At 35.1% G+C, this 24,405-nt stretch overlaps 1 protein-coding gene across 1 annotated transcript; it reads left to right on the top strand.

Annotated features, from left to right (window-relative positions):
* Positions 1-1,030: 1,030 nt before the first annotated feature.
* LOC110379093 (zinc transporter ZIP1) lies at positions 1,031-24,049 on the top strand. Its single transcript, XM_021338603.3, has 5 exons — positions 1,031-1,489; positions 21,880-22,118; positions 22,418-22,599; positions 22,911-23,245; positions 23,510-24,049. Exons 1-5 carry the CDS (start codon positions 1,195-1,197, stop codon positions 23,608-23,610), a joined length of 1,152 nt encoding a protein of 383 aa, XP_021194278.1. The 5' UTR covers positions 1,031-1,194; the 3' UTR covers positions 23,611-24,049.
* The last annotated feature ends 356 nt before the right edge of the window (positions 24,050-24,405 follow it).

The following is a 24,405-nucleotide window of genomic DNA, read 5'->3' as shown; positions in this document are numbered from 1 at the left end:
CGACACCGCTCCGGCGCCGCACCGCCGCCGCAACGCATCGTGCGCCCCCGTTCTCAGGGCCAGGCCACAACAGTGCGTTGCGGCGTCGCATCGCAATAACAACATTGCAAAGCTATGCGATTAATATGATATGCGTATATAATATATATAATATATTAATATAATATGATATGCATCGGACTACGAGAGTGAACACAACAGTTCACTCTCGTAGTCCGATGCAACGGTAATTCAACTCTGTCGTAGAGAGATCAGGCGCAATATGCGTAGAGATTTCGTTACATGTGCGTAGCAATTTTGCTACGAGATGCTACGAACATTACTTTTATTTACTTAATTGTTGGTACATTTAGACTGGGTGCTAAGTAATAATAACACGATAAAAATAAATCATTCGTAGGCCTTGCTCGGGCCCCATTGCTCCCTAATATCTTTCAAAGAGAAAACATATTATATTTATACGCATTTTTGGTGAAAATATTGTAGAAATGTACTGCATGTTGTTATTGATTTAAAAGAATAAGAATAATTTATTGTTTAGAAATACAAACATACATACAAAGCTTTGATTCCTGAAACTCACACTATAAGATACATATTTTGAATACCTGGACTGATACATCTGATTCTGCTAAAGATGAACTTCAAATATGTATACTGAAATATATACGGCTGTTAGAAAATGAGTTACGTCTAAGTACACCAGTAAGGAAATTTAATTACGTTATGAGTTATAAAAAAACTTTGACATGACATTGTAATATTAAAGGAAAACTAATTTTATTTTCTAAAATTATGTCTTTATTATGTGATTTATGACACTATATACGTAGCACATAATCACCGCCAGCCATTAAATGCGATAATAAAATCGCTAATAGTGTGCAAAAGTGTCACAGTTTAACGAAAAAGCAATAAAACATTACACATGCGTGCAACAACTACGGCTGACTGCGCACGATTTAAGGCTGTGCGGCCAGCGCGGGAGTCTGCGCGGGAGTGGAACGAACTGCGTCGCCGGCCGGCACCGCGCATAGTACCAGCGCGTCGCTCTCCGACGGCGCACGCGCATATCGCTGATACCACGCCGCGCTATAAAAGGGTGCGCGCCCTTTCAGCCACCCACTCTCACGCTACTACTTCTAGTAGAAGGATCTTTGGTGTTAACTCAGTTGGTGCCAACAGTCGTCCAAAATGTCCGCGGATCATGTGGAAAGGCTGCTCCGGCACGCAGCTGACGATACTGAGGGGGTCGTTCTGGCCAAAGGGGTGTCCATGATCGTGCTTTTCTGTGCTTCCATGATCTGTGGTCTGGTCCCTCTACTCCTGGCTAAGAAGTTCAACTGGCTGTCGGCTGAAGATGCATCAAACCTGAAGTCCACCAACAGGGTCGTGATGACCCTGCTCTCATTCGGTGGTGGTGTACTGCTGTCCACAACGTTCATGCATTTGGTGCCTGAAGTCCAGGAGAATGTGGAATACCTTCAGAGTGAGTACTCGTTCTGTTTATTTTCTTGTGCAAATATTATAAAAAGTTATGTCAATATTACGATAAACTGGGTTACATAAAGCACGTCAAATAAATAACAGATGTACGTAAATAAACATATAAATCTAGCCTTTATGAATGAACAAGGTCGTGAAATGAGACGAAAATTATTTCAGGTGTTTCAGTGAATGGGAACATTTTAACATAAATGTGAAAAGTTGCACGTGAAAAATGTAACGCTAAGAAAATACCTATGGAGTAAAAAACTTTTGCTTTTGCGGCTTACATCCGCAATGCTTCTAAGAATAGAATTCTAAATATCTATCGGAATAATTATTACTCATAGTCGTGATGTCAATTATTACATATTTCGTCTTACATTATTGAACAAGCTTTAAAATAATATTTTTGGGCTTTACTTGCATCAACGATTTTTTTTAATACTTCGCTTCGTCGAAAATAATCCTTAAATGCAGAGAATATTTTCTTTTTTACCACATTATATACCTACTTGCAAAAATATATTTTTTTACATTAATATTTTTCCCGAAACTTAATTAGGTATTTTTTGTTTATTTCGAATTGCAAACCAAAATAAAGGTGCTAAATTAGGGACCGTAGATTTTTTATAACAAATATAACGATACGATAAAGCAATTATTTAAAGTTAATATTACAACAAATAGATCGATTTTAACATAAAAAAGTTATTAAAAATTAAAAAAGCAATGCTATTCATATTTTGACGTAAGTTTCAAGGTTCAATCGACCGTACTCTCTTATTAGAATGTGCGAAGTCGAGAGGACATTATCTAATGGTTGCGCAAACGCAGCCAATAATTTGTGCCACTGTGTGTACGTACATATGTATGTAAGATACATTCATACGTCTTGGGATTTTCTATAGTTTAAAATAACTTGATCGTTATTATTGTAGAGCGCGAGCAATGTAAATAATTTATAAATAGTATTGGTATTTAAGTATTTATTTATCGATCAAGGATCTTATCTTGTCAATTGTTTTTTTGTTAACCATTGAGGTTGAGTCCCTTAATAAATGGTTGATATAAGATTCCTAAGGATACATTTGATCGATTTAATTCAAATATTAGACTTAAGATTTCGATAGGGATCATAAATAAACCAAAAGTTAAAGCAAGTAGTCGATAGTTGGTCGCAGTAGATTTACATAATTTATAGATTTCAATGATAGAGTTTAGTTCGCAATACGACAGGCAAACGGCTAAGGCCAGTTTATTACCCCTTGTGCCTAACTTTCACATCTGTTGAGTATTGACCCTTAAAGTACCATTTATTTAGTTGCAATCCTATTCCGGGTAACCATTGTGACTATACTAAGACTTGTCCATGTATTTGAATATTTTAAGTGACTTTGAAACTTAAAATTTTCTAAGAGGACCACAAATAATACATAAAAAGTTGTACTTGAGTAAATATTTTTAGGAATCAAAGTCATTCATCTACTACCTATGACATCTCAATAAAAGTAACCATCTATGTAATACCTACATAGATTCGATAAATAATTGCTATTCTGGAATTCGTGTTTCTTCTTCGAAATTCGGAAAACACTCCATGTAAACACATAATTAAATTCGTTAGTAGGTATTTTGTTTTTGTTTATTTCTTCTCTTTCGAGTTCGCAGTACCTAGGTCTGAGCAGTAGTAACGTCATAAGACTAGCCGCAAGCGATGCACCGGACGTCAGCTAAACAATTAACTTATTACCAATTCAATGAAGGGAAACAGAACCAGAACGGCGCACGCGCGTCGCATCCTAACATAGCGTATTCCCCAGTTTTCTGACATTCATTGTACGTCGCATTTACAAATTGTTTTTGACCTATTGTTAGGGCAACTATTTAAAACATACACATGTAAGAATTTATTTATTAGTCAATAAATATGCAATTACATAGTTGGCTTGAGGTGCATCGCAACTACAATGAATTAAGTTGCAATTTATACATAGAATAAATCAATATACATAACAAATCAAGTTTGCAATTATTTTTATTGGACGTATAATCCTGAATTATTTATTAATTGTTAATGTATGTTTAAATTACACATTTGTAACTGTTACTAAGGATCTGTTTGTTGTTACATAATTCATTCATTTACTTAGTTAATTGCACCGGTTGCTTGTTTACTTGTATGAATAGTTGCTTACCTTGAAAAGTCAGTGCTAGAATAATGTGACTTTCGTTTTCAAATCATGTGATATAAGAAATTAAGTGAAATATTCGAAAGCATTACCCAACTAGGCATGTACCTTTAACGAAAGAGACAACGTAAAAGTTTAAGGCGTATTCATTTAATTACAATACTCAAGTACTCTATCAAAACAATAATATCTCATGCGGAAACGCTTGACGGCCGTGGGAAACACATTTATCGCACGCGTTACGATAAAATATTATTTCTTACAACCGATTCCGCTCAATTGTGCTCGGGGACAGAGAAAGTGTCGTTCCCAACACTGCGATATTAGAATCATTCACAAAAGTCGGTAGCTGTCAGCTGTCACCACATCGTAAACTCTATGGCCATTAAACGTACCATAGACAGTGAAAACAAGGAATTGTTTTAGCTGAATAGCTCTATTACGTATCGCACGTAACTTGTCTAGTGTTAAATGTTGATATTAAGCGGAAACTCGGAAATCGTGTCCGTTGTAATCGTAACGAATGAATCACATAATAGGGGTCTTTTTTATTCCTAATGAGCTTGAGGTCATAAAAAATACCTTGTTAGCAGTTTCCGTGCTGTTTATGTTTCATTGTTTACACAACACGGCATTAATGCACTTCCAGACATACCTATTAAGGAAAATGTCAAGCCATTGATAAATTGTGAGCGTGTGTGAAAATATTTTAGAATGGTCAGCAGGATATAAGTACTTCAACATCAGACATATCCGAGTAGGTACATTTCTTGAAGGTTGTGGGAAAATTATTTAAAGGTGCATCTGAATTGTATGGGGTAAAAGGAAATCAAACTTGTTTTAGTAATTTTACGATAGTTGATTACTGACAAACTGCCTGCCTGGTCTCAGTAGCCTGAATTATAAGCCCCATGCATAACATCAATTTCTATCTATCACCAAACATATAAGTCACAAATAAACAAAAATCTTTCAGTACCTAAAACGAACAAAAAAAAAACTCCGAGTTATTATAAATTAATTAGAAAAAAACCCAAGCCTTACCTTACCTAATGACTGCACAGACTAGGTTTTCCCTGCTACCCATATCCGATATCGTGGCATCATGGTAGTAAGTTCATCAGCTGTCACGGTCAGCTATTACGTGAGGTTACATAGCGATTATATCATTAACATAGAACTGGTCACGCTTCAATAATATTGGCAGAGATTTACTTTGAGTTATGTCAGCTAGTCTTAGCAGGGTGTATCGGGTTGCACGCGTAACTGTTGGTTGAGGAGGTCTGAAAGGCGGACGCTCCTTATAAAACTATGGTACTGACTGAGAGCTGACCCTAACATGGTCAGAAAAAGGCTACGCGATGATGGTGATGATTGATGAGGCTAGTTTTTTTCTAAAATGCCGAGGAAATTTCAGAAAATAACCATGATCGTGAGCAAAAGGCTTTGTACTCTCTTTTTCTTAAAGAAAGATGTTCCAGAAGTTGTTAGTGTGATTTGAAGACAGTAAGAAGTGTTTAATTTTCCTACTTATTCAGAATCTTATAAATAATTCCTATTCAAGGCCAACTGCAATGCGCAAATGATATCTTTAGGGGTCAATGCACTTGCAAGATCAAAATCTTCAGTCCTTATCAATGTCGTAAACATCATTAATCAAGACTTAGCATTTTTCAGCTTTCAAAGGACACTATTTATAGCTGCGTAAACGTGATATTCAAAAAGTTGTATTTTATATTATTTTTTCCGATTGAGGTTACAATTAGATAGGTATAATAATTTCCGTCCATCAAATGATTGACGTCATCAAACACAATTAAAAATGATTTAAGACAAACTAAATAGACAAAGCAAACACCACATCGTGATATTTTTTTCACTATGTTTGCAAACCATTCGATAGAGACAGCAGTGATTTATTTTTGTGTTCCTTTAAACTTACAACTGTTAGTAAATCTTTTTCGTTCTGAACTCCATGGAAAGATGTAAAATAGTCTGAGATTTGCGTGGCTCTTGCCTTAACACTGCTCAAAAACAATCATCACAAATTATATCAATTTAAATTTAGAATGTCGTCTTCATTTGTTTACCGGTCTCGTGAAATATCGAGTGCTACTCTGCCAAGCTACTGGACAAGATAAGTATATAATATGCATATATTCAGTTAAACCTGTTAATAATGCGTAATCGTGCAGTTAACGTTTTATGTCGAAACACGTAAACACCTGAACGGCGACCCTTCCTTAAGGAAAATGCACAAATTTTGCATAATTTGTCAAGAAGATATCGGTATTTCCTGGTACTGCTTAACTGGTGGTGTTTGCAATTGAAATTAGAGGAATGGATTGACGTGTGAACGGTATTCAGGATAAAATTAAAAATCTCTAGATACGAAATACGAATAACTATGTCAAAATAATGAAGAAGAAGTGTCACTTAAAAAATAAGCTTCAATATTTTTCGGAAAAGAGTTGACTATCGTATTCTGCTCCAATAAACTGTTTCTGTCCCCTGAGATCGCGTCCGTTTAGCTAGATCGTGTATTAGTATTACCGGCGTTGCAACTAGATCGAAACATAGTAAACTGGAAGGTTAATAGTGGACAACTTGCACCGGTTATGTGAACTCCATGCAAATGCACGCTAGCGTAGCACATTGGACGACTATCAAATGCTAATACAGCCGCACTATAACCATGTGCTGCCTTCAATTTTATGCGAATCCCGCGCGTCAAACATTTTGCATAAACATACTTCATTTTACACACGAACCCATAAAGCTTCAGATGTACGTCTTGTTTATTTTTGAGATTAAAGGTTCCACGATAAAATGCAAATGAGACATCATATTTTCTTTTATAACCTTTGTACATCTTCAAACAAATCGTGATGTGCGTCGGCTAATCTAAAATGTACTGAGCTTTGTTTGTATTTGTACAACCGCGCCGCCAGAGGAATGATGCTTGTATAATAAATACGCATTAAAAAACCCGTAGCGAATGTCGGTCCTTATGTAAAGAAGAAAAATGTGAATTATTTAATGCTGTCCATTTCCGGATGGACCCGATTTGGAGCACGTACGATACGAATATAACCGGCAACCGATATTTCCCGCTGTTCAAGTATTCACGGTGATAAAAAGGCTTCAACATTTTCCGAATTAAAAACGCCAGCCATTTAAAGAGCTTTTACATTTTTTACGCACTATAAATGGACAAATGGGTGAATTTTGTAAGCAAATTACGCGTCGCAACGCCTTTAAGAGGCGAGTTTGTAATTTGCACTTGCATTGGTGTTTTCCAAAATGCGTGATACTTTTTGCTATGGCATGCCATAAGCCCAATGTGGTTGAGCGTTGATATCCGTCCGTGACTGCAGTGTAAAATATTCGTTGGCAGAATGTCGCCTACATTCGCGGAGGCGACATCGGCACCACCAGCTCGGCTGATTCACTGGATATTTATAATGAATGTCACGTGCATTTATTTTAGCCGATATATGTCGCACGTTAGTACATTTTTAGGACGCTTAACGGCACTGCACTTTCTTGTCGTTGGACGGCAATAGTCGTAAAACAAGCCTGTTGTGATCGCTATGAACATCTTAAGTGGCTGTTTATCATTTAAGTAACTATATTGATTGGAAAAAAGTGTTCTAATTACAATGACATCGTGTTGAGTTAATTGGCGTGGCATCTATTAGCAGATCGAAGGAGATTCAATTAACTTTGTTATGGTGTGGTCACACAGTCTTCACTAATAAGCATAGATAATTTTGCGCCATCTTCATTTATAATCGAATGCTCATAGTTACTTACTTTTTAAAAGATATTGCACAGCCACTAAATACTTCTATTACCAACAGTTCAGCACTTACCATTCATACTTAAGTAATTATTTCTCCGCATAAATTATATGCACCAACGATTCTCTAAACAAATGATGTTGTACAAAACATAACTTTCATATTTACCATGCATTGTTTCATGTGGGAAGTGACAAGTGACAATCTAGCGTGTTTTATCACTGTTCTACCAAGGTGAAATATCTGCAAGTTTTCCTGCTTGATTTATGAATTTTGTGGCTTTATAAATTCTATTGTTTAAGCTATATACCTAGACCATGCCATAAATAGCAGACAGACCCTAGAAAGACTTGCATTGTGAGTTACAAAGTAAAGATCTTTCAGTCATGCTTGACCGTTTGGAGTCACATTGTCTATTTAACACAATATCTCTAAGAACATTTTTATAGCTTTATTAAACCCACGTTTAATTGCTTTATTTGTTGGGTTTCTATAAAATGTTTTAAAAAGAAATGACAATAGGTGATTTTTCTTGTGAATTAGGTAATTGCCTGCAAAAAGGAGATCAATTTTTAACAACGGTATTGATCGGAAAAACCATCGTTATTCCTAATTTGAACTCTCACGTAAAGTCTATCGAGGTAAAGTTTTAATTGATAAGCCTGCAGTTCCTTGTCGATGGATTTATGCAGACTTAAGTACTTATGTTCCGTAAGTAGAAAAGCTCTCTCTAGCGTATGGGAATTCCCTCCGACAGTATCAAGTTATCAACAGTTGCATAAGCCCTGTTTAATTTCCAAGTACTTTCCGATTTCATTTGTTTTTGTACAAGATGTTTTGTTTTATATCCAAGTGCTATCAGTTTTCATTTATTTTTGTCTAGTATTAGAAGTGGCTATTGTGTTTGAATTGTAATTGATAATATTTAAGTACCTACCAATTGATTTAAGTATCCTGGTTTTTCTCTGTAATTCGAGATTATACTAATACTCATACTTACTCATATTACAAGCTGTAAATTAATTTATATTCATTCTAAAGACTATTTGAAAAATATTAGGTAAATAAGATGAGTTAGCTCGTTCATTTATTTAAGCGCCAAGATAAAAAACTTATGAATAATTTAATACAAAACTAAATAGGATATATTTGAATACAACCTTTATTGTTGTTATTGAATTCATTCTTGAAACCGGTTCGGCGAGTTAATTTGCATCCATAGGTATTACCTTTACAATGTCGAATTAAGTTCTCATAAGATGATACTGGTATTTGAACATCACTTTTTGGGAAAAGGTATTTCCCCGTTTCGTACTAGATATGTTGTGAAAATATTCCAAGAATTAGGAATTAGGAGGTTAATATGAGATTCTTCGAAAAATGTTAAAATTAGCACGATTAATAGGTATGTTTATTCTATTTTAATGCTACCGTTGATGATAAATACTTCAAGATATTTTTTATTTTTGTTTTATTATTCATAAATATTCTTGGAATGGATTGCGAATTCTAAGAACTTTGTTTGTAGGTATATCCTGGTAGTTTAATCTAGGATTTTTCTAATGTCGAGGTGGGAATATCCTTAAAATTCTTATTTAATAAAAAATCGAATTACTTTGAACTTAATTTATGGCCACAGCCTTACTTCTGTCCTTTAACCAAATCCGTTGCTATTGTGCATAACCTAAACCTTTAACTTTGTCTATCTAAGCTAGCCTTATACAGAACCAATCTGAATACGTTCCTATATCCTCGTTACCATGTTAGCGGGACAGTCCCTTTATGATACGCGCATACTATGACTACAACCACGATTAACCGTGCTTCATATTAATGTTCTGGCTTAGAGAAACCATTATGCGGCGGAGAAACCTCAGCCAAGCCAAGGCTGGCAACGTGACGACACACTTTAATTATGTCTAGCCAGATAGAAATTGAGACAAAAAGCTTTCGTGCCGAGAGTCACGGTGGGACGAGATAAATCGGCGGTCATGACTCTGGGGTTACGGATGCAGATTGAATTTTAAATTAAATGTAAATTGAAAATTATGAAAATGATCATGGTTTTTACTTCGATTCAGGTGTTCTTGAAATAGTTTGAAGTAGGTATTTTGTAATTTTTTATTTAAATAACGTGGAGTTGATGTCTCAATTTGGATGTTTATTAAATATGGAGAGTTAAAAATTCGTTATTTTTTGTGATTGCAATTTGCCAACAAATAGCACATAAATGATTAGAAATATTATCTTTAAATATAGCCAAAAATATGTTATTTTATTCGTAAAAGTCGTAAAGATTGCGTATTACTTTGTTTATAAACAGACAAGTCGTAAAAGATGAATGAACGAAAGGGACAGTGTCTATGGCAGAGCCGTATATCAATGAGACTACAACTTGTCATTACACAGCAATTTTATAAACATTTCACTTTCATGGTTTCTAACTGCGTAGTGTCAACAGAACTCAACTACTTTGAACCTGGGTTTTTTAAATAAACTCTTTTGCAAAAAAAACGGGCACCTATGCGAAATCTTAGTTTTAAGAACTTTACGTGTATTTCAAAGGGTTTTAATGATTGTAGTATGTTTCTAGAATCAAAAGAGTTAGCCGAGCATGCGTGAGAGTGTATTCCTAATTTGAATTTTGTACAATTGCTAAGAAATTGGTTAAACCTTGTTTTGGACTAATTGCTGGCAGAAAGTTCGTCGGTGATTTGAAAAGTTTTTGAAGTGATTTTCAGGAAAATGATAATGCAGTTTTAATTAATGATTTATGTACTTTTTTGTTAGATCAAAACATTTTTGAAAAACTATGCGTATTTGATAAAATTTTCACCTGCTCTAAATGGGCTATTACTGATGATTGATGGCAATGTTAAGAGTTTCGGTATTTTAGTGTAAAGCGTTCTATTGTTTAGATATTGTACCTACGTGTTTTAAAATATCGCTTTTTCATAAATAAACACTATTTAGAAGAGTATCAGTACTTTGAGCTGCAACAAAACCAATTTAAAGTAAGCAGTGCCCATCACAACCCGTCTTCTATCGGACTTTAACATTTAAAAAATACCAAATTTTGTGATAAATGTTAAAATTAACCACATGAAAAATGATCAAGAGGGTTAAAGCTATCTAAAAAGTCAAATTATTGCCTCATTGAAACTCTCAATAACTCAATAGGTATCGGGTTACTAAACGACGATTTAGCTGAAAGGGAGTCAAGAATTCAAAATTATTGGCCAAACGTATGTTTCTTATGAAATGAGCAGATAGCCAATTATTGTTATGATTTAAGCAGGAAAGTGCTGCAGATGCCAGAAAATCTCGGTGTAGGCAAGTTTATTTAATAAAATGTCCGTGGGATGAAAACACGCTATTTGAACGCTCAGACTCATAGATCTTCGGAGGTCTATGGAGTTTCCCAAGAGACGAGGTTGTTTAAAAATCAATGATTACGAGACCTTAAGACCTCGTGCTCACAGTCTATGCGCTATTTTCTGTATTTTGTAGAATTTCAAGACTTTATAAAATGTCAAAGTCCGATAGGAGACGGGTTGTGATGGGCACTGCTTACTTTAAATTGGTTTTGTTGCAGCTCAAAGTACTGATACTCTTCTAAATAGTGTTTATTTATGAAAAAGCGATATTTTAAAACACGTGGGTACAATATCTAAACAATAGAACGCTTTACACTACAATACCGAAACTCTTAACATTGCCATCAATCATCAGTACCTATAGTCCATTTAGAGCAGGCGAAAATTTTATCAAATACGCATAGTTTTTCAAAAATGTTTTGATCTAACAAAAAAGTACATTAATCATTAATTAAAACTGCATTAATGTAATTCTTGAAAATCACTTCAAAAACTTTTCAAAACACCGACGAACTTTCTGCCAGCAATTAGTCCGAAACAGGGTTTAACCGATTTCTTAGCAATTGTACAAAATTCAAATTTAGAATACACTCTCACGCATGCTCGGCTAACTCTTTTGATGCTAGAAACATACTACAATCATTAAAACCCTTTGAAATACACGTAAAGTCCTTAAAACTAAGATTTCGCATAGGTGCCCGTTTTTTTTGCAAAAGAGTGTAATAGTAAACTATTTTATAATAGTAGCCTCAACGAAGGTAGAGTAACTATAATATAAAGATTTAATCCGCAAAGGGCTGATGATAGACCCCTGGGGAATCCCGACTGTGTATTATCAACAGAGCTAATCAGAACACATAAAGGTAATGCTTATGTTTTTAGCTTCTTCATTTTCAATAATATTACTAAATGTGCAAATAAACAAAGGTGTTTGGTTTTATTAATATCTTTAATAACAAAGGAGGACAACACAATCAAATGCTTTTCACATTTCGACGACCTATCTTATCTATGACAATTGAAATTATGCACCGATAAACATCGTAGTTACTTTCATTTCCCATACCGTACTTCTATTGTGTATTGAAAAAGTAATTAGTTATTTATATAGACAGTTCCATTTGTGATTTTAAAATACTATTTTTCATGTTAACATTGGCACCTTCTATATCTATTTCTATTTGTATAAGTTCAGGTACCTCCTGTGTAACAATATCGATCGTATGAATAAATCTTTGTTCAAAACCACTTGTACTAACATAAATTAGAACAATTAACGTTTATCTTATTTCAAACAAATAGCAATAAAAATGTCGAATACATAATTTATGACACTCTTTTGTTAAAGCTCACGTTATTTGTGATGTCAGAAAGCAAATAAAACCTCGATTTTAAGATCATGAGAGATGATATTTTGTGTGTATTTTAATTTCTTATTTACCTTTATAACAGCAAAAAATGCTAATTACGTCGAGCGACAATGTAGGAAATCATGCCATGAATGTTATGAACAAACATCGATGTAGATTTTCTTATGATAACTACTTTCCACTTTCATAATTACATATTTTTTCGAGATTTACTTTTAAATTTTACCACAAGTGCATCTTCCTTGTGAATTCAGCTCATTTTTATTTTCATGTAAAACACGTCAGCGAAGAGTTTCTATTTAGTGTTATAGCTACAGGAATAGTGAACATAGGGATCCTATTTAATGTTACTCATAGATAGGAGCTATAACTAGTGTATTCCAAGGACATAATGACGGGCGTAAAGTCTTGTACGGTAGTACTGCAACGCCTCAATGGAGACCCTAAATAAGGAAACACGTAGACAAAATAATATAAGCAATGCGGAATTCAATTATACACAGATTCAAATCGCGTCTTTGTGCCAATCTGCCGAAACTCACGTTATTATGCATGAGGTGCAGCTTTATGTACATAAATATTGTTTAATGTATGTCAAATATACATAAACGTGTTGTATGATACGTTGAGCTACAACTTGATCAGTTAGCTATCGTGTTTCCAACTATATTTGGATTACTAGTCGACCTTGAAAGTTACCTATTTGGTGACAATACATGCAAGTAATTAACCATATAATAAAAATGCTTTTAACTAACGTGGAACTTCGGAAATGGAAGCCTAACGCTGATTTATTTTTTAGAGTAAAAAAATAGTATTTATTCTAGGGCAAAATTTTCAAAGACCCTTTTCAAATGTAAATAGAGACCTTGAAATAAATCAATGCGGTTTAAATGACGCGTGCGCAAAGTGACAGTTGTCAAGCCTTTACTGTTTGCCTGTCTTTCCTATTGAAAGCGAAACCGAAATAGGAAACTGACATAACAAGCAAACACACATTTTTTGCGCATACTGGAGTGGAGGACTAGATCGCGTTGCTACGCAAACAACTGGCGTTTTTACTACTTCTATAGTCTGATTTTTAATTCGAGTCAGTAAAATGACATTTCCAGTGTTGCACAGTTTTAAAAAAATAGGGTCCCAAATAAATAGTCATGTGGAAAATCGAGATTTTTAAATCGAGAATTAAAAGTTAGTCTAGCTTACATTCATTTATTTATTTGTACATACATTATTTTTTTTTATTAATATCCAATTGGCTTTATATTAACATAAATATGTAATTTACGGAAATTAAACTGAAAACATGTAATTAAATATTACATAAAATACTGTTGTTATATTTTTTTTTTGTTATTGGCAGGACTAAAATCATGACTAAACTTCTAAGTCGATCGATTGTGGAACATCACTATTGTAGTGGGTCACCCTTTTTTGTGAAAGTGACAGTTGCCCCTGTCATTTTACTGACTCGAATTAAAAATCAGACTATAGTGCACTACTATTCACTTCTCGTATATTTTTCTTTATGTTCAAGAATTTAATATATTTTTTCCTCTGCTTCGGTGTAATTAAACCTAGACTAAGGATAATGAGAAAATGGACCGCATAAAAGAAACTAAGTACACCCAGGTACATTGTTTTTCTTTGTTCTGAAAGAAAATATATTTACGACTAGTTTTTTTAACTTAAATCTTTTACATAATATCTTATCATGTACCTGTGTTGGGAGCTGTAAATATAAATCTTGTTATATTCCGTTAGAAACACTTGTGGCCAGATAAATACGCACTTGTCGCAATCGACTGAAAAGATAAACGTAGGTATTATAATCTCTTCAGGTTAAAAGATAACTTAGTCCACTTTCTATAAATAACAACTGTATTGTATTTACTTTTCTGTAAAGGTGTAATTTATTCGCTAGTGAATCATTCTAGTCAGGACCGAGTCCCTTATAGTTCACACCCTTTTTGCGTCAATGGATAAGTCATGCGTTTGAATAGAGACAATGTGACCAGTAAACTAAGAAAGATTATATCAATGACGTCATACTTTTTCATAACCATTTACACTTAAATATATTTTTTAAATATTGAACAGACAAGTCGCAATATAAATCAAGTGTGACATGATCACTTCACAATGAACAAGCGGTAGATAAAATGTGTGAAATAGATAAATGACGGTGTTATTTATCTACAATTGTCGATAGCATTGACAATGACTTTAGCTAACTCAAGGGTACACACCTTCGTTTACTTTAATCATAATAACAAAAGAAATAAAGCACTTATATCACAATAGCTATAAAACACGAGGATAGGTGTTAAGTAATCTGTTCAATTGTTGAGACCAGGTGTCCCTTGCAGTATAGATCAAATGGAATGAGAGCATAAACACGGTCAGTTGCTAACATTTTAACCTCAGAACTTTTGCCTTAAAGCAGCTGAACACCTGTTTTATTTCATACTCGCGACCTATTACAATTAGGCAGTCCTTGTTTTTTACCAATTCCATTTTAAACAAGAAAAATGTTTGCTACCTATGTAAAATTATTACGAAACGAAAGGTCAACCATTTAATAATACCCTGAAAGAAAAACATCACATAACCATTACTCGTTGCTAACAACGCAATCCGTTAAATGTTTAATTAGAATAATCATAAACATATCCGAAAATGTGCATGTAGCTAATTGTATTAGGTCAATATAGTTAGTACCGTAAAGCTCATAATATGCAATACCTTAAAATACTGTTTCATTTTGATGGCGAAATTATGCAATCATTGTTTTAAAATGGCCAGAAGGCATAGGTACCCGCTCTACACGTGTAAAAGACCTACCTGCCAGGAAGATTAATCGTGGTATTCACGGTTTTTATATAATCCTAAGCGAATACTAAGCGATCGATCGTCAAATGTTTAATTAATTGACAAAAGTGATGTCATCTAATTTGAAGCAATATAGCTATCAAACTATTAAAACTACGTCAATGCTCAGGTTAACATATGCTTGCTTGCAGTTTTTGGCAGAGGTAATTACACTGTTTGCAATACAAATAATTATCATAATATCATCTGACCGCGCGTTGCTTAATGTTTTAGTGCGCTCAACACTTATGACATTGACACAGTTGCATTTCCTCTGCATTGACAAATTCGTCAAAGATACAGACCTCTATACATATGTATTATCTTTCGGTGAGTTCCACCATAATTTTCCAACTTTTCACTTGTCAAATCGCCGATTTGATCTATGGGCGGTCTACGGTAATTATAGTTTAGTTATCGTTATAGTTAAATGGTGCAACTGGTTCTTAGTCCCTTTAAATTTTCAGCGCTTGTTTTGAAATTTATTAAATTTACTATCAATTTCGATAATCATTAAACGTTTAAATATCAATTGAGTAACTTTTCTATTAGATCATTATCAATGAGGGCAGCGCAGATATGTTTCGTTAAACTCATGTCGTAATTTCTTTGAACTGTGGAGTTCAATTTGATGTTTTGCAATGTTTTTCCTTTTACACTCCCTTTTCGTTTAGTTTTTTCTTAATTTTCTAGATTCATACTCAATAACTCAGTCTTTCTTATTGCCATCACTTAGTTACGGATTTGTACTTAATTGATAAACTAAAAGACATTTCAGAACAGTTAAACGGGTTCTATAACAGTCTTAATAGACGGTTAGCAGAGACAGAACCAAAACTTTAATACCTACTGGCGATCAATATTTGGTTATTTCATTTCCGATTAGATAACCGTCCTAGTTCCGTCGCCTCTCACACTGTGAACCAGTTCATTTCAAATGCTTTTAGTATTACGCGACACACTCCCAGACTAAATAAAAATAAACAGTGCTTACAAAAAGTTTTGTTGTTGTTCAGTTGCGGCGCAGTTAGATAAGTTGATGATCTACATTGCACGAGTATACCTATATACAGGTAGGCTTGCACTACCTATTGCTTGGCCTACATTTTTATCCTGCAGTTTATAGTGTCGATATTTTAAATAAACTTCGGCCATCTGTTATGCTGCAACGCTTAAACAGCTGTTTGGACTTGGATGACATTGTTTAAAGGGGTCTCTGATACAGTGCCCGAAATGGTAATGGTATTTCAACAGTGCTAAAGACTACTTTGAATAGCACAATAAGTTATATTTTTAGAAAAACAAAAATAAAAACAAATGCATGCACTGTGTACCAGGTGCAGGTAATTTAGTAAGAAAAACATTCGAATTAAAATGTCGTAATCCTAACAGTAGGTTCGCGTTGACACTAAATTCTCCACATATTTTCCGGGTGACGGATATCTGTGCTAACGCGTACTAGAAGAAAGATGTTACGAAATGGTGATGTGATGCTTAGGTAAATGAAGTGGCGACGTGATCTGCAAGCTGAGCTGTTGATGTCTCATGTGTTACGTATGCTGTGAACATCGATAGGTACCATTCTAGGGAACGGAAAACCTAGTTGTTTTTTTTTTGTTAAAACATCTGGTGCAAAAAGTTTAGGTTCTTCAGACAAGCGCAATGTTGTTCTATCTTTAATATCTCTCATTGTAAACAACTTGTCAGACCCGTTCGAGTCAGAATCTAAGCCAGTCTAAGAACTCAGTGTACCGTGAAAGAAAATGCTCTTTTGTTTTATTTGTTGCGGATGAGATAAGTTCGTACGTACATGTCTTGAAGTTAATCTATCTCGGGTGACTGATTCTAGACAGAGGCTTCCACATCTCTACACCTGAGCCTTGGCTTACAACGACCTATTCATCTAGACATCTAAGTAGGTATCAATCCTGGATTTCTCTACATCCATCCATTGAGACTTGCCTAGGCTCCATTCGTAAATCGAACTTTTCTATTAAAACATTGGAAAACTACATCCATTACAACAATAACAATTGAATATGCAAAGCTTTAAACGGCGATAAATATTACGTGAGCTCTACTAGGTACGCGAATCGCTTCACGGATTTTATTTGATGCGGTCATCAACATACATTTAACAGTCTATAAAAAATTAAAACAACACAAAACGTGTGCGGTTTTTGTGGTAAATAAAAAGTCGGCACGTAAATGTCGTTTGTCTGCGCATCAGTTCGATTCAATTGTTTTAACTAGAAGCGTGTAAGCATTGTTCGATTCGTCTTGGTTCTGTCGCTTCCAATATTTATTAGTTTGTAGTTTTGAGTTCGTGAGCAGAACATTGCTAGTTAGTCGCATAAATTTTTATTCCGTCGTGTTTGTCACACGGCAATAAACAGTCTGCCAGTCAATTGTAAGGTCAATGAGGTTTATAAGGAAATAATTAGGTACTATTTAGATGGCTATGGCAAATTAGTAAAGTACTTACTTTCTTATAACTGTGTAGTTGTAAACCTTTCCGGATTTGGTGCATGTTTTCGAAGCTTTTGTTCGGAATCACCTATAACATCCGAGTACAATTCAAGGGCAATATAAGCTACACGGAATGGAGCATACATTCATGCCTCTCAAGGTCAGCTCCGAGTGGAGGTGGCGCAATTCGTGCACGAATGCGAGAAGTGGTCTGCGAGCGCGCACCGATACTAACGATTTATTTTCCCACTGGTAACGCTTGCGGTTCAACGAAAAGATACTAAAAGAAAGTAGATTATTGGTACCAATTTGTCTGACAAATATTTTTTTTTACTTAGGATATCAGCCGAAAGTTTGGCGCGTAACAAAAATAAACTAATGTCTAATGTGGCCATGAATGCCATGATTCACATTTACAAAACAGGTAGGTACATATTGCATTTATAAGGAATTAAACACATATTATAACAATCAAAGGTAAATCAGAAAATATAAAAAATTATGATGTCATTAACACAACATAAAAGTAAGTACCTAGGTACTTATTTTACTATAACTGTCATAAAATTTATTACCATTGGAATTATAGCTTCATTTCAAGTTCAATTAATGTGCAGTGACAAAAAACATAAAAGCAAGCTAAGAGAACTTGATTGATGCATTTCTTTTGAGACACGAATCTGTCTGATCAGGCGATCGATGGAAAACTATCTGTCAGAGTCGGGACTGCGCAAAACGCAAGCCGAGGTCAACCGGGCTGCCTTGCCTCTTTCTTGTTAATATTAAGGCCAGGCTTGCTCACGACATTTTTTTCCAACAATATTGGTACTTACCTACTTGCAGTAGAAAATCGGAACTGCATTTATAGAGCCTTGGAGTTTTTTTTTTATGGTAGAAAATTTAATATCGAGAAAACTGAGGTTGAAGAAAATTCATCTTAGTTTTTGTATGTATTAATCTCTACTAATATGATAAAGCTGAAGAGTTTGTTTGTTTGTTTGAACGCGCTAATCTCAGGAACTACTGGTCCGATTTGAAAATTTCTTTCAGTGTTAGATAGCCCATTTATCGAGGAAGGCTATTGGCTACTTTCTATCCCGGTACGGGAAGTAGTTCCCACGGGATGCGGGTGAAACCACTGGCAGAAGCTAGTTCGTACATAAAATCAGATTACCTATTTCTATTCTAGGTGCGTTGAGAAATATAAGTACTGCCCACTATCGTTATTATTACATACTGACACACTTTTAAACTAAATTTTCAAGTAGTGTGAATGAACTGGCATTTTCCTTATGCCTTCCTGTTTCCTAGAATAAACATAGCGCTATGCATTGCGCATACGCACGCTTACAAATACTTTCGTTTGGTATGTTTTCGTGCACACCTAAATGTAAGCATTGTAATTTTTTATGGTATTAGTCATGATTTAATGAATACTAAATAGGTTTCTTTCTGTATGTACCTAGGTAATTTTTCTTTAGTCATCATCTGCCTAGCCTATTGCCAACTGTCCTGGGGTCGGCTTCTAGTCTAACCGGATGCAGCTGAGTACCAGTTTTTTAGAAGGAGCGACTGCTGTAACTTGTCTTTTGTATTACACATTAATTACGTAGATCTGTTTTGTTTTATCGGGACATTTTTAATTACATGTTTCCGCTACGCTTACTCGTTCGCATTGTCTTGGCCTTAAATAATTGACATATAAAACGAAAAAAAGTTTCCAGGACGCTCTGGCGCCGATGAGTCAGACTCACACCACTTTAAGATTTAACTTCAAGATGTTACGTGCATATCGAAGTGCATACTTAGCATAAATATGGATAACAACCTTCTTACACGCACTTTCTTTTATGGAATTAAAAAGAAAATAAATTCTTAAACCAAAAAAATGGCAAGTCACACACATAAATAACATTATGCTGCACTTTGCAAATCATCAGTTTTTAATTTAAATTGTGAAGAAATTTTATATGAAAGATAATTTATCTCAATAAAACAACTCAACCTCTACGGAATCCGTAGAAGGTTACATTTTAAAAGACGTTGATGTCATTCAGCCATTGAACTGATATGAGATGAGATCGAATCGATAATATTCATTAATCATTATCTTACTCTTATTTCACAACACCAGCTGGCATTGCACGTGTCTCGATATATATTTAATATATTTTATTCCATTGTTGGAAAACCTATAAAAACCTATCCCATTTCAGTATTTATTTTATATTTGCATATCTTTCTCTAATTAAATAGAATCCGAGAAAGGTGCTTGGAACATGTTCAAGGAATAAGGTTCGCTCTAAATATGCAGATTAAGTTACGTTTGGCTATGGTAATCCCTCAGGCAGGACGTGACCTTACACTTATTTTTTTATGGCATCGCACGGCTTGTGAACCGTTCCTTATTTATTATGCTGAGTTCCAAATTCAAAATTGTAAGTCAGCGGTGACGTCACGTATTTTGACATTTCACATTGTGTTCATGATGCATTGCAGATGGTATTACAACGCATACGACTAGGTATCATAATTGTTAAGGTTTCGTCAGTGAAGACAGCTAGCGTGGTGTGAATTTGCATCATCCGTTTATGATCAACCTTCGACCTGCACAAGGTTGTCGTAGAAAGGCAGTAAGTAGTTGCAACATGGTATAGATTTTTGGGGACCCATTAAAAATAATTGCGCATCGAAGTGTCAATGGCAATGCAATTGTTTGGGAATGATTTAAAATGCTAATGTCTACCAAATTAACTATAGGTGTTCCGAGTGCCGGCAGGTATTTCATAAAATTTCCCTGACTATAGCTACTGAAATTAAAAATAACATATTCCTTAACCAAGCATCCCGAAAAATAACTAAAAATATACAGAAGGTTTTCCTCGAGGAAAATGCGGTGTTAAACATGCTTTAAAATCATAAATGCCGCAATATCGATGTGCAAGTAAAATTTTGCAATATTCTTAGAGAAATGTTTGCAATAAGGTGTATTTCAGCTTGGCTGGTGTTGTTACACAGTGAAGCTGAATGGGTTTATGTAAATTCGTATGTAATGTATCGACGCATCATATCTTGTTATACAATTTCTTGCAAAACTGCGTCTTTCGTCTGTGCCTACAGTGGATGCTGAAATTCTTTCATTTAAGTATAGGTACTGCACACCTTTTGGGTAATATTATGTGCAATGAGCTGTTGTAACGTGTAAGTGGTTTCCTTATGTGTTAGCGCTTTCTTCATACTGTATCAACTAAAGCAATATCTTTAAATGTTAACAAGTGCCTAACTACCAAAGTGGTAAAAATAGATTTCCTATGTAGCGCAATCCTGAACTATGTTAATGTCCCGATTGATTGTCCTAAACTGTCCTCAAAGAGAAAACAAAAGAGTGCTCATTTCAGTCATTTCTAATTAGAATATATTACGGATAGCCAGATAGAGATAATATGTTTATTTAGCCATAAGAAAGCGAACCGTTACATATCGTCTATCAAGTATAACATCTATAACAAAGAACTTATATTTACGAACATCGCTAATTAATTGAAGCAAATACTTATCGGTTAAAACGAAACAACAACATATTGATGCAAATAAACCAATTGCATAATTATATAGCTTCTACAATACATAATCATTACAGCCAGCCTTTGTTTACATGTATACCTGAATTCAGCATCTAACACGAACCAAATAGGTTTGAAGTCACGAAAACGACATCCTATCAATTATGCAGTTAGGGTGAGTGTACACGATGCAAGTAGCTTGCGCATGTTGAGGTTCATGCGCAGGTTATGCGCATCTTAAAAACGTGCGGAAGCAAGATACCACTCGCGTGCTCTGTTGGGTCACTTGCGCATGGTAACTTGATCCAGCTATGTACATGCACCGTGTAGACGCACCCTTAGCTCATAATGTTCAGTCTACTGGCTAACGAGATCCACAATTAATAGTGCCATTTGTTAATCTGTGGCGTTGAATACTAATGTTCTGGGGATTACCAGTAATTTGTCGATGAATTAGGTAATTTTTGCTTCACGATTTCCGGATTAAATGAATCACTAAATATTATGAAACAAAGCGTCTGCGTCAAAGCGTCTAGCTGTATGTGAGAAATTATAAATGTTAACCTATAAGTAGAGCAGATTTTCAAATTGGGTAAAAGTATGTACTTAGGTAATCTACTTTTCAAAGCAGTGTTATGTTACTGGCTAGTTGGATGGAGTAAAAGTATGGCACTCTAATCATAAAATCAATAAAGCCCTTCTTGACGTTCTATTTTCAAATCTCTAAACATAATCTTTTCCTCTTACAGGCACTGGCGCCCTAAATGAGTTCGACTTCTCCCTGACCCCTTTGCTGACATGCTGCGGCTTCTTCATCATGTACTTGGTGGAGGAACTGGTTCACATGTACATTCACCACAGGGAGAGGAAGAACGGCCGCGCGGCTCCTCTCGTGAGGAACCTCAGTGTCCGCCAGAGTAGGAGCGGAGTTTCCAACGGAGAGAAGAGTGTTAACAACTCCACTGCTGATCTTGTTGAACCAAAAAAGGTAATTTATTTCGTACCGTGATTCATCTATGTTAGAAAGGTAGGTATAATAAATCTGCAATTAGCTGTCCACCGTGAGCAAGCGAGGTGATTAATGCCTTTTCTAGGTAAATAGGTATGGTAAGTAACTACATTGGTGTAATGAGAAAACGAGGAACAATTTTATTTTCGATAAATAATACCTACTTGGGAACTATCTATACCTTCCAAGAGTTGTGCTGCATATTTCATAAGTTAAGTGGTTACCTCATTGATATTGATACTCTTTATGGTAACACTTCGAAATATAATTTTTTTCAGGATCTTGAAAGTCATCAACACAACGGCCATGGTCACTCTCACCACCACAGCCACATGCCGATGAACGTGGGCGATGACGTCACATCCGCCCTGAGAGGACTGCTCATCGTACTCGCTTTGTCTATCCACGAGCTGTTCGAAGGCTTGGCTGTCGGCTTAGAATCCAGCACTTCTCATGTTTGGTGAGTTGAAAGTTGCATTTTTAATAGTTTCAGCGCCATCTGTTGTTGAGTGGAAAAACTAGTTTGAATTTTTTTTTCCCGAGTATGTATTTTTACTTAAGTAAATAATATTTTAATATGAATCACTCCAGTAGCTTATTATAGAATGCTAATGATATATAAGTAATTATTCAATTGAACTAATAATGTAACCGTGAAAATGTTTTCTTTAGTTACACTACTCGATCATAGATGGCACTTAAAACAATTTTAAGAATATTGACTGCGTGTTTTATTCCACATAATTCTAATCTAATTTTATTATTTTCCAGGTACATGTTGGGAGCTGTTTCAGCCCACAAGCTAGTCATTGCCTTTTGTATTGGTGTGGAGCTCATCGCCACTCGTACCAAGACTTGGCTTATGATTGTGTACATCACTACCTTCGCCATTGTTTCACCCTTGGGTATTGGTATCGGTCTCCTACTGGTTGGAGGTGGAGGTGCCACGGCTGCCGGCATCTCATCAGTAGTGCTGCAAGGTCTTGCGTCAGGAACCCTGCTCTACGTCATCTTCTTTGAAATTTGGAAAGGCGATAGAACAGGAATACTGCAATTCATCGCATCTGTGGTCGGATTCTTCATCATGTTCGGATTACAGTTACTGAGTAAGTACTTCCGTATCACATAAATCATTTTAATTGTAGTAACTGATACCCTTTACGAACTATGCATACGCAACTTTTTGAAAACTTTTTGAAAAACAGATTTCATTTTCGTCCTTGATTGAATCAAAATCGGTACAGCTGGCAGACAAAGAAAATCTAATGTAGGTATACCTCGAAACATTTGTAGGTGGAGGATTTGTAATACCGACGTAGACGTAGCTATTAAAACTCTTTGTAGGTACTAATTGTTATTTTTATTTTCAGCCGGTCATTCGCATAGTCACACACACTCACACAATGTGCTAACAGACGGCGGTGACGGTGATTCTCTCATCGAGGGTGACCACGGACATTCCCATGACTAAACACAATCATAAGAATACCAACGATCGCTCTTCGTTATATGTATATAAGTGAAACATTAACTTAATTAATAAGTGTTGACCAAAATGACATTAAACTGTTGTATCTATGTGATAAATTATTAACTGTAAAGATTTAGTATTAAGTTAACTTAAACTATGTGTACTTAAAAATGTTAAAATAAGGGTAAAGACGCGGTTACAGGAGCTCAGGATTTATTGTTAATTTCGGATACTCGCTTAAGTTTAAGAAATAGGTGTTGCCATTAGTCGCTGCAGGTAACTCATTCCCTGATGTCGAAAGAAGTAAAGTAATTAAGAAAATATTAGTAAATAATATAGCACTAGCGAGATTCCGAAACAAACGAACTTCTAGTCATCAGCTACACAAAAATACTAACATTTTAGATGTATTGCCCCATGAAACAAAATATAATGCACAGGTACATAGCTAATTTCAAGATCTACCTAATGATACCTACAGGTAAGCTACTTAGGCTATACTCTAAGAGCATTATAGTCTTCTCATAGGTACCTACAATCTATGTATTGTCGAATTTTTCATTGACCTTAATTTCTTCCTTTCAGTAACGGTAGCTAGCATTTGATAGCTTTTGTGCATTGCATAACTAACACATTATATTTAAGTTTTGTACATAACCTTATTTTCATTTTAAATGTAACGTCACAAAATATGTAAGTAACGACTTCTTAGGTCCATCTAGCACCTAGCAGCTCTAAGGTATTGCCGTCAAATTAGTAGGTATGAGTGGTAGGTACCTACCTACGAGCAGAGCA

Source organism: Helicoverpa armigera, chromosome 20 (assembly GCF_030705265.1).
Source record: "Helicoverpa armigera isolate CAAS_96S chromosome 20, ASM3070526v1, whole genome shotgun sequence".
NCBI classification, from domain to species: domain Eukaryota; kingdom Metazoa; phylum Arthropoda; class Insecta; order Lepidoptera; family Noctuidae; genus Helicoverpa; species Helicoverpa armigera.
The sequence above is the reverse complement of the archived record's forward strand: the minus strand, read 5'-3'. Positions and strand labels throughout refer to the sequence as shown.